Raw genomic sequence first — 12,253 nt, 5'->3', positions numbered from 1 at the left:
CTCATAAGTATTTAAACCCGGGGATATTATCTGTAAACTTGACGCATCAATGAATTTACTTCCAACGAATAACATTTCCATTAATCTTGCTTAAAGAAAATATCCTGTCGGAGGCTCAACGCGCTCATTTTAGAACTTATAGGCCTTAAAACTTTATTTTTTATGGAGTTTATTTATTTAATCATATTTTTTTTGGCTTTGAAACAGTAGCTGTATTTGCATAAATGTGAATTCTACATTCTGTCAGATCTGCAGCAGCCTGTTTTATATTACATTTCTGAACACAAAAGAATGCTTTGATTTATTCCCCATCCAGGCTGAATACGGTCTAATCATGTGATCCGCAGTGTAACCAATTGGCAGCCGAGAGGACGGTAAGGGCAGGAGAAAAAAATACTACCATTTTAGGGGAGGATGCAAGCCACTATACCAGCTCATCTAAGATTTTACAGGCGCACTTAAGTGTCTTTTTATTGAAATAATAAAATAAACATGTCGCTAACGAATTATTATTCCATAATGGGTGTCCAAACCGAGGAGGCGTACGGTGCGCATTTTATCCCGGGCGGTTTGCAGGGTTCGACGGCCGGGTGCGCGAAGCCTACCCGGGGAGCGGAGCAGGAGCAGCAGGAAGAGGAGGGGACCCTGGTCTCACACATCCCTGATTTTTCCAATTTTTCCAACAAAGCGAGTCTGAATGGCTTTTCTCCTTGGACAAACATGTCTATCTCCACCCCGACGTCTTCCCAGCTGCAAAGCGCATCCGGTGCTTCCCTCCCTGGACTCTTTCATCCACACCCCCTCCTGAACCACCACCACTCTTACTACGGCCCACAAGCTCAGACTCACGCTGAGCACCTCGCGTCCGCGGCAGCGTCCGACAGCAGGTTCGTCCGCTGCTGGGAAGGAGTGACCCCGGCCTCGGAGACCGCTCTGTCGCAGGTTACACCCAGTTTCTCCGCGTGTCTCCCCACGCAAGGGGAACTGTCTAATCCCAGCCCCACCTATGACGCGGTTAAACCAGAGAGCTCGCCGCCGTCCCGCGACAGCGCCGAGGAGTCCAGCTTCGCTAGCCCGGCAGAGGTGCTCTTGGAGCGGCTGGGGGCGGCGGAGGAGCCGGGGAGGAAGACTGAGACGAAGAAGGAAGACGAGGAGAGAAATACACGACAGCAGCAGCAGCTCGACCCGGGTAAAGACGCCGTTAACCCGAAATGAAGGAATGTTTATTAGCTGTAAGAAGAGCCAATATACAGGTGTGGCTAAGAGTGTGAGAGTGTTTCTAAGGGGTGTGGGGGGAGGCTGTCTGTAGGTGAGTGCGACCAACTTTTATAGGCCTATAAACGTCTTGTAAACGCTAAAATATAAAAGTTTATAGTCCATTAAAATAATTAAGGGGCTATTGTTATTTAGCAGCTTGTCACTAAAGGATTAGCAGGTTGACTTGGAGAGTTTTTTTTCTGACTGAATGCGTTTCTCGCCCGCAAATGCAAAGCTTTTGGTTGAAATATGTATTATTATCTGTTTCTGAAATATTAAGTAGGCTAAATGTGTTCTTATATCTGATTATGACATAGAGGTTACATATAATTAAAAGTTAACTTTATTTTATTTTTTTATTTTTATTTTGCTGCCAACGACCAAGGCTACATCTAGCTGCTGTGTTGTCCTTATGTAAGTTAAAAATATAATAGTAAAGATATAATTTATAAATAAATGTTTATTGAAGGCACTAAGATTTAGTAGACGTGTAAAAGAAGTTAATAAATGAGATCGAAACATCCTAAAAACGTAAAATGTTGTTTAAACAATTTAATTCAGTTTTAATTTTGTTTATTTCAGTCAGTTTATCGAGTATTTATGTAGAATAAGTTTTAAATTCTATGTTTAGGTGCTCCATCTGGGTCTTTGTATTTATTTTTCAATTTTATTTATGAATCTTTAATTCTTAAATTAAGGACCTTGTTCCTTTTTTCACTGCAAAATTAGCACACTATATTATTGTATTACCAGTAGTTATAACATTCAAAAAAACAAGAAAGAATATATGTAAAATTATAAAAATAACCACTACCATGACAAAAAGAAACAATATACTGGAGGACAAACTTGACATTTTGACAGTGTTTAATATTTTAGAAATTAAACACTTATGACTAAAATTTCTAGTTAAATAAGAACAGGCTAGGTTTTGGGAATACATTTTTAATTTATTTTAATCAGTTAAATGAATATTTTTTTTTATAAAGTCCATCTGAAATAAAACCTGAAACTTGCTGCTGATTCAAGATGGTCTAAAAGGCTCTTATTCAAGGACTAACACATCTGACTCCATTTAACACTAGTTGAACTTCCGTAACTTTGGTGAAAAAGTGATTTATTTAGGCTCTGTCCTGTCTTTCTTTTTCATTCTTTAACGGAAACAAAAGTTGCAGGCTCTTAAAGTTTCTCACAGTGGACAAACACACACTAGCTAGACGGAATAACACCACAGCGTGAGTGGCCTAAAGAACGTGCCCTGTCTCTTCACAGAAAATCCATCAGCCAGCTGGATCCACGCCAAATCCACTCGTAAAAAGAGGTGCCCCTACACCAAGCACCAAACCCTGGAGCTGGAGAAGGAGTTCCTCTACAACATGTACCTGACAAGGGACCGGCGCCTGGAGGTGGCAGGACTCTTAAATCTGACAGAGAGACAGGTGAAAATCTGGTTCCAGAACAGGCGGATGAAGATGAAGAAGCTGATGATCCGGGAGAGGAGGAGTATGAATGACTGATAGCTCTGTAGGATGAGTATATATATAAATAAATATATTTTATCTTTGTTTTTATCTCCCCCATGGGATGGGGATGTAGAGGAGAAGAGGTGTTGAAGCTAGCTCATTAAACAAAACACAGAGCCCCATGATGCCCTGAAAACTGCGACGGGGGAGACCAGGATGCATTTTAACACCTCACTGCCATCAGGCCTTCATTTTTAAATCATCAGAAATCTCCCATCCATGTGTTTTACTGTGAAAACAATCTGAATCTGATGTGAATTAAAAACATATGTAACAATTAACACAAAAAAAATCAAAAACTGTCTGACCTTAAAGTTGAAATATTTTTAACTGCAGAAATTTTCCAAACCACAAACATAGATTTTAGTCTAATCCAATGAGATTTGATTTTATTTGTGGTAAACTGACACAAATTATTGCAGAATTATGAAGTTGAAGACAAATTTCACGTTTTTTTGTTTTGTTTTGTTTTGTTTTGTTAATGCAAGTATGAAAACAGAGGCAGGAATTTGTTTCAAGTCCTTTTAGATCTTAAAATTAAAATCTCAGTTTTTTTCATACCAAGTTTGATTTATTTTTTTTTACCCTTTTTCTCTTTTTTTTCTTAAAACAATTACAAATAGCATCATTCTGGACTATGGAGACACAAGGAAGAGGACTGATAGAAAATAATCCAGATTTTCTTTAAATTGAAATTTTCGAACACAAAAATAAATTTTATTGATAGAATCATTTTTTGGCCCTTCTCTAATATGATGTCTGAGCTGGCAGACATCATATGGGGGCAGTTATTTATCATATTTGTTCATGCAACAGCTGGTAAATACAGAAAATGCTGACAAGAAGTAATTCTCTGCCATCGTTTTGGATCCCACTCTAGTGTGGCGCCTACATGACTCGTATTTGGGGCATACCAAAGTTTTGCAACTCTGAAGAAGACTAAGGAACAGGTAAAAAAAAAAAACATCCCCATGATGAAAACATGGTGGTGGTTGTGTCATGCTTTGGGTCTTCTTTTCTCCAGATGTCCAGATTACAAATTCCTGCCACATTTTCAGATTTACATTTGTGAAAAATATTAAACACCATCATTTTCCATTCCCCTTCATATTGATGCGCCACTTTGTGTCAGACTAGCTCATGAAATCCCAATTCAAATCTCTGCAGTGTGTGGTTGTACCGTAGAGGACTAGGGCCACCGAAAAAAAAAAAAAAAAAAAGAATTCTGACTTTAAACTCAGAATTCTTTTTTTTTTTTTTTCGGTGGCCCTAAGCCTTTTCCGTAGCTGGTTGTGATGAAATACCAATAAAGTTTAAGCTTTGTAAGGCTCTATCTCTCATGTCTACAACTGGAAACACTTGAAGCATTTTTTGACTTGATGTAAACTGTTCTTTCAGGAAAAATACAACCACGATTTAATGCTGAATTTATCACCCTCTTTGCAAAATGGTGTTTAGTGCAGCAGGAATATAAACACCACTTACTTGAAGGCATCTCTCCAAAATTAGTCCCAGCAGAGCATCAGCACCGCCTGATGATAGAAAATGGCCTTAAAAACAAATAATAAGGTAATACAAGGCAACAAAGATGACAATTTATTGGACGAATTGTGAAATATTTTAATATTCCCTGTGTTTGAGTTATCATATTATGCTTCCTTTCATTCTTGCCATGTTTTCACATTCATGGGACTCACATGGTCACTTGGCCAATAACGCATACAAACCTGTTTTGTTGGTCCTGCACCACTGAAGGACTGCTTTCGTTTGAGAAGCTGTGGTTTGCAAATCCATTAAGCGTCAGTGTTGGTTTCAAATGCAGACAGCAAAAATATAACATCTATGAGATTGTTTTTATTGTTTTTGTTTTGAAAAATAATCAACTATGTGTCTGCAGCTGGTTTATGAATACAATGTAGGAGATGCAAAAACTCTGACCTGTCGCCCAATAAAAACGAGTTTAACAGCTGAAACTTTAAAACAAGGATGCCTGGAAGGCATCTGCGTACAAAAAGAAACACTTTTATCTGAATTACAATAACTGCAGCCAGGTTTTCAAAATGACTTTTTGTATTAGACTGTTTTATGGTTTAAATTGTTCTCAATTGACATAAAAACACAGAGGTCTGTCTATATTTAACAAAGTGTGTTTTTGAAGACAGCGTTAAACAATATCTGCATATCTTGAGTTGTAAGATTCATTTGTCAAAAAAATAGTCAAACTTCTACATTTTTGTATAGAAATGCAGTGAAAAATGTTATTAAAAACGGTTGAAAGTATATTTTGTGTATCAGTGTGTGTGTCACACTTAGTAAATGGAAATGGGTTTTCCCTCAGTGTTACAGCCAACGCTGGTCTCCCTTAAAATCAGAAGTAGAACTTTAAACCCTTCCCTGTTTCGTTTTTTCCAAAGTGTGCATGTTGCCTTACATGGGCATATTTCCTTGTTGTTACTGTCGTTGGTATTGTTGTCATTGATGCTGTTGTTGATATATGTTGTCATACCTTTATTCCACACTCAAACACACACCAGTCATTGCTAAGCTACATGGCGAGACAAAATCCTACAACTTGGGTTCGATGGTTTACAGCGATTACCATATATGGGAAAATCACGCACAATTTCTCAGATTTAGACAATAAGTATGATATAATCACATTATTAGGATTGTTTTGGAAGTGAAAGGATTATCCTGTCAAATACGAGAGCAAATATTTTCATTTAGCCCTAGCTGGGATTATTTGCTTGAGTCGATTAGATGTCACGTTGGAGCGAGAGCAGCACAATAAGAGTATAGGCAAGACGATGAAAATGGATTCTCTTGGTGTTTGACAGACTAATTCTTCCATATATTCTAGATTTATTTGAAAGATATTTTTTCATGATGAAGAGGTGGACTCAAAGCAATGCCATTGTTTTCATTTAACTGGAAGGTTCCATCAGTAAGACCTTCATCTTTAAATATGCTGCTCATTGTGCTTATTTTTTAAATAAAACACAATAATGATCTTATTAAATCTGTCTCTCTGTTTCATCTCATTTATTTCTATCAGTTTTATGTAGTGAATAATTTTGAGTATAAACTTTTATTAATTTACAATTTCTTAGTTGTGGTTCTGTTAGCTTTCTAAGAAAAAAGTTGAGCTGCTATAACAATGATTCAGTTTTGATATGAACAATATGGCTCACCACCTAGAGTGCTATTCGGCCAGTGGATGGCATGAGCTCTTGAGAGAAAAAATAAGTTTTACTTTCAAAAATCTGGTCTACATTTGATTTCTCTTGCTTAAAATATAAATTATAGTAGACTGATCATTCCACCATACAACATAGTTATGTACATTTATATACCCTTTTTATTATTTATGGAAACACAAGAAGCTGTTCTTAATGTTAATTAAGGGACTAACTACACCTCACATTACAAAAAGAGATTATCAGGGATTTTGAGTAGTGCATATTTAATTTATTTATGTTTACGTTTTATTTTATACATATTTTTTTGTAAATACAATGCTAAAAAACTAAATTATAACTGCATCAACTTATTTTGTAGTTAAAAAACACCTAATGGAACTCATCTAAGTGAAGATGATGGGAACCGTTTTTCTCATTTGTCATGTGCAGCATCCAGCAGCTCCAAGGCTGATAGGGATAGTAATGCGTGGCAGAGAAACTGCACCCAAATAAACAAACCAAAACCATGTTGACTTGTGTCCAGTTTTGTGTAGTTTTTGACAGTACTACAGCCAACAGCAGTAATCAATGTTTATTGGTTACTAGCAAGCTGTGCTGAAGCCTGATTCGTTGCCACATCTTTAGCAAAGATTTTTTAAATCGGTGTTGAAATGTAGCTAGTATTTCACTAGCATTTTACAAATTTAAATTTAATAAACTTAACACGACTATCAATGTATAACTTGCTAGCAAGGTAAGCTTTGTAATTCAGAGACTTGACACATCTGAGTGGCGGTTGTCAGGGAAATAAGTGGAAAGCCACCATATTTGAAAGGAATTTAAAAATGTCTCACTAGTTGACCAAAGGTTTATGGTTTAACAAGTTTAGGAATAGGTTAAACTTGCTAGTAAAATCTAAGCCTCTGACTTCACTAAGCATCTCTTTTAAGAGGTTTGAAACACTGGCCTGTTAGCGGCTTCTGTTGCCTTTGATTACTCATAAAAGACACTCAAAATTCCTTTTTGGATCAAAAACAGCCCGTCGGAAAAGTATGGTACAACTGGACTGCAGGTCTTGCTAACAAACCTGTCTCCGCTGTGGTATTTACAGAACTGTTTTAAATGCCAAGTTATCAAAATGGGTTTTAAAGGTTTATCAACATTTCATTTGATAAATGAAATGTTGATAAACATTTTATACGATGATTGCATACAAGTTCTTATCATTAAGCATACACCAGGTGACTTCATGAATCAGGGAGAACCCAGAGAGATTTCTGTAGGATGCTCTGCCTCCATAAAACATTGTTGTATGCTCTTCAGACTGATGCAGTATGGGGTACTGTATCGTTAATAATTACATGTATTTGGTATTGATTGATCTGAGTTGATATGCTTTAAATACATGTTAGGGAATTTTCTACTGTATGGATTCGGACGTTTTGAACACAATTTTTCATAAGTTATCTAAATATTGAAATATAAATTGACATTAATCAATGTTGTATCAACTGAAGTCAACAGTAAAACTAAAATTTCGAACAACGTTGTAAAGAATGAACTAAAAAAAATTATGGCTGTTGATTTAGGCCAAGGTTTGGTGACATAAACAATAGAACTGGATTGAATATTGACTTTTCCCCAAATTTCCATCACTTTTATTGCATGATAAATAAAAGCTGTGTCACGTTCCATGCTTTCTAGAGCAACACTCCTTATGAACATGTTTCTAATTATAAAGAGATTCCATTGTCAAGGTATTCCATGCTCTCACGTATGTGTGTTGTGGGTTTTGTCCCTCAGAGACACATTTCTGTCTCGTTGTTTTGTCAAAGTCCAGTTTCCCCCGTTTATTGCTGCCATATAATCCCGTCCTATAGGCTGCTGCAGGATCATAAAACAACAACGAGGCTGCATTTGGAGAATAAACGTGACTTTCCCCCGCCCCTCATCTCTACTGCTGTCAACCCAACACACAGCTGCACTCACCGAGGCACCATAAAGTCATTTAGGCCAGACAGGCAGCTCGACAAGATGACTTTATTGGAGACATTTTCCCCGCAGCTTAAATGTCCCCAGAAATGTTAAAGTCATTGTCTGACCGCCGCATGGACGAGCACCGATCGTCTTTAAACAGACACAAAATCCAGGAAGGTGAGTCCAGATTACAAATTACCTCTATTTGCCTCCGTCAACTTTTCTGCCTAAACATTCTTAAATTGTTTAATTTCCGTCGCGCTGTTTGTACAAGTTGTGCTTTAGCGCAAGTGTACAAAGACCAAGAAATTTAAATTGGACTTACGTAAACTTGGTAAGTTTTTATATTTTCCCGAATTTATTTATTTATTCATTCATTCATTTAGTGACTTATAAAATAACTGAACTAAGTCAATTCGTTTAGCTGTTTCTGCATCGGTAAATGTACAAAAGTCCACTCACAGATTTATGAGTGTATTTTTTTTTATTTCTTATATATATATGTTGTGGGGACCCACTGTTCCTTGTGAGGACCGAACCCTGGGCCCCACAAGGGGAAACGCTGTTTTTGGGTCAGGGGTTAGATTTAGGACAAAGGTGTGAATTGAGTTTTGGTTAGGGTTAGGCTATAGAAATGAATGAAAGTCAATGGAAAGTCCCGCAAAGATAGCCACGCAAACATGTGCGTGTGTGCGCGTGCATGTGTGGGCGTGTGTGTGTATGTGTGAGTGTGTGTTATTTGTTTGTTATATGTTATATGTTATATTTGTTTTCATATATTAAAAATTAATTACATATATTTAAAAAACAAATATTAAATTTAAACCATATTGCTGAAAAAATACGAGGTAATATTTCTGTTCGAAGGCCCGTGAACAGCAACAACAGATTAAATTAATTTCGTGTAGTGACACATTCTGACCACAGGGTGGGAATGTAGCACTTCATTTAATCTTGGATATGTGCTCATTCTTGAGAGAGGATTGCTTTAGTTGCACCTGATTCATGCATTTATTTACTTTAAAAAATATTAGTAAAATAAAGAATAAATTAAAAACTTATTTTTGTTCATTTTTAAGTATTAACTAAAAATCTACGCTGCCAAACAATAGTTCCCTCGTCTGAAAGCTCCAAGTCGGGCAAAAGCAAAAACACAATGCTTAGTTTGAACTGTTACTATTATTGCTGTAGAATAGTTTGTATGTCAGAATATATGTTGCAGTTTTGTTAATCTAAAACAGCATTTCCGTTTTTCTGATCCTCTTCAAATGGAATGATGAGGCCCCTACGCTTAGCGATCTTAGAGACTACATACAGAGAAAACATCAAAATCATAACCAAACTTCATTATTCGAGGGTGCTTTATTATTCTTTCGACAATAAGCTCAAAAATCTATTAAACCTAATATTTATTATAAATTCTTATATTGCGTCGTTTTTGTCCAGAAATGATTGAACGAATACATGAAAATGTCAGCTTTGCTTAATCAGCTGTTCGTCAGTAAATCCAACATAATATGTGGATACCAAAATCGAGACTGGAAACAAGAAGGCATTTAATGTTTTATTCCCTTTGAATATATCTTTTTTATCTGGAGAAGAAAAAAGAGTTGATGATTTTGCAAGCTGACAAGAAATATAAGGTTTCACTGTTAAATATGATATAATTCGATTTGACTGAAACTGCTCTTTATAACTTACAATATCAGCTGACTTTACAAATGCGTATCCCCCGAAGAAACTACTTTTTATACGCATTTATATATGGGTTAGTATAGGGTTACTAACCCATATAGCCTACTAGATGTACTATACATCTAGTATAGGGTTAGTTGTATTACCTCACAGTAGCTTTTCCTTCTAAACAAGATGAAAATGTTTTTGAAAAGAAGTCATAAACGTCTAAATGTGTTCAAAAGGTTGCTGGGATTAATATTAGCAGGCCTCACTTTCAAAGTCTTCAAGGTTTAGGCTGAAAAATGTTAAATACTATAATTTTTTTTTAGCTAAATAAAGGCAATAACACCATGATCCTCATGGTTTTCATATTTGGTAGTATATAATAAATATATTATTTTGAGTTAAGAAATTATATAGCACATATTCTTGTCACGTAAAAATTAGTTTGTATTTTGTCCAAAATTAGTATTGTTATGTGGCAGTACTGGATAGGAGCGTAAGCTAAACGGAATACAAATCCATGAACAGCAGTTATTAAAATGTAAGTGGATGTGTGTGTAACTTTCCCTGAAACCAAAAATGTCCGACCACCGCCAAACCTTTCTCATTCCACACACATCCTCCCTGACAGTAGCAGCTCATAAAAAAACATTTTACGAGAGAGTGCAGACAGCAATTGGTCGCCGGCGGTCATGTGTGCGCGTGCCCCGCGTTCCCTCGCGGTCAGGTTTTTTTTTCTCTCGCGCGTTCGCTGTAGCAGCGAAATGCGCCTCCTAATACCAACGCGTCTCCTCGCTCGGTAAGAAATTTCTTTCCTTTTAGTTGTTTTTCATCAACATTTTGGCAGCGTTATTCCTCAGCGGATACTTAATTTGTTAACTACTTTTAGTTCGAAACATAAAACAGGTTCGTGTTTTGTTTGTTAAAATTTTGCGTAAACGAAGTTTTAAGCCTTTCAAGCAGCTGTTAAAAAGGTAATTTTATCATGTCTACATTCCTCTGTTCCCACAGTGGTAAATGTTCTCTTAAAAAACATCTTATTATATCTGTCATAGGCTCTGACTCACTGCCTGTTATCTGGATCTCAGATTGCAGCTGTGGAAAATGGAGTCCATTCTTGATGGTGATCAAATAAGGTACCGATATTTTGCTATTTAAAAAATATATATTTTAGGTCTAACTGTTCGCAGATACATTTCTGCAGTATGCATTGCGTTTCTCAGATTTTGTGTGCAAATTGGCCTCCATGGTCCGTGGAACTGCACTCCTGCATTTGCAGCGGAAAACCTTCAAAAGAATAAAATGTGCAAACGTATACTGTAGTTATAATAGTTCTGTCTGTACAACTAATTGTTTAAAATATGTGATATAAATGGTTCAATGAGTTAAGATAAAATGATTCTTCATCCTGAATGAATAAATAATGTTTGTGAATGTGTGATTGTGAAACCTAGCAACAGATGCTGATGAGGTCATAGCCCTTCACCTGTCTTTATTGTGGCACAGGTGTAGGTGCTGTGCCACATTTGAAACACTCACTTTTATGTTTAGAAAGGAAAATGACTCCTAAAGGTTCACATACATGTTATGATGCTTTGCATGTCATCTTCTGTTTCTCCTCTGTCAATGTTGACTTGAAGGCACAAAGCAGATGAATTTAACAGTCTTCCTCCATAAGATGCACTTGGACAGATGGACAGAAAGCAGACAGATTGGGAGTGCTTTCCCTCCTCTGTTTCAGTTTTCATTGACGTTCTGTTTTATGAGGGAAGCTCGACTGTTGAAGAGACAAAGATGCAGTATTTTTTTCCCGTCTTTTGTTTTTGTTTCTTTTGGAGTTTTGCATTAGTTTCTTGTTTCCTTTCTGACAAGGGCAGCAGAGGGAGGGAGAATGCAGAGAAACAAAGACAGTATTTCACTGGTGCTGCTCAGTCGAGCTCAACTGCCACTCAGTATTTACAACCCACTGCAATGCGGCACAGAATCTGAGTATGTGTGTGTGTGAGAGAGAGAGAGTGAGAGAGACAGAGAGAGCTTCTGTATCCTGATGGAGATCTAAAGAAAGGTGGGATACCAACTGATGGTGGCCTCACACACAAATGTAGACCAAACTGTTGTCCTGTAAGTATTTCTGAAGGCTAAACTTGGTTTTAATCTGGACTGCGGTTGTTAGGGTGATGGCTGTTGGTAAAGAGCGATGTGTTTCTGTGGATCGTCTCCATAGGTAGAGGGAAGCAGATGTGTATGAGAGAAACAAAGAAACAAAGAGAAGCTAGGGAGACAGTGGTGCAACCAAAGAGGCGAGTGATAAATCAGAAGGAAAAAGAATCCCAGCAATGTGTGCTGAAAGGTTTTTTTGTGTTTTTGTGTAAATCACATCTGGGTGAAACTGAAAGTCGGAGGAAAGACCTCAGATTGAGCTGGATCTCATCCAATTGATTTGTTCTGATTAAATGATGTTACAAAAAAACGAAATATGCTGTTTAGATATTCCTGTTATTGCTTTTCTGTTTTCAGGCAAGTTCTTAATTTAGGTACCATTCTAAAATGTTTGATTATTTTTTTCTTTAGGATCTACATGACCAAAATCAGCTGACTTCCTCATCAGGTAAAACTTTAAAATAAATGTAAAAACCA

The 12,253-nt window shown here is 36.8% G+C and overlaps 1 protein-coding gene and 1 long non-coding RNA gene across 2 annotated transcripts; both read left to right on the top strand.

Moving 5' to 3' along the window:
- The first annotated feature begins 377 nt into the window (after nucleotides 1–377).
- Nucleotides 378–5,799, top strand: LOC116721110 (homeobox protein Hox-D9b-like). Its single transcript, XM_032564626.1, has 2 exons — nucleotides 378–1,189; nucleotides 2,530–5,799. The coding sequence occupies exons 1-2, from the start codon at nucleotides 493–495 to the stop codon at nucleotides 2,772–2,774; spliced, it is 942 nt and encodes a 313-aa protein (XP_032420517.1). The 5' UTR covers nucleotides 378–492; the 3' UTR covers nucleotides 2,775–5,799.
- Nucleotides 5,800–10,370: 4,571 nt separating this feature from the next.
- Nucleotides 10,371–11,917, top strand: LOC116722203 (uncharacterized). The gene is made up of 3 exons (XR_004339729.1): nucleotides 10,371–10,415; nucleotides 10,672–11,737; nucleotides 11,841–11,917. It is a non-coding gene; the product is annotated as an uncharacterized LOC116722203 (long non-coding RNA).
- The last annotated feature ends 336 nt before the right edge of the window (nucleotides 11,918–12,253 follow it).

The sequence above is a fragment of the Xiphophorus hellerii genome, chromosome 6, assembly GCF_003331165.1.
Source record: "Xiphophorus hellerii strain 12219 chromosome 6, Xiphophorus_hellerii-4.1, whole genome shotgun sequence".
Taxonomy (NCBI): Eukaryota; Metazoa; Chordata; class Actinopteri; order Cyprinodontiformes; family Poeciliidae; genus Xiphophorus; species Xiphophorus hellerii.
This window is presented reverse-complemented; position numbering and strand designations above follow the sequence as displayed.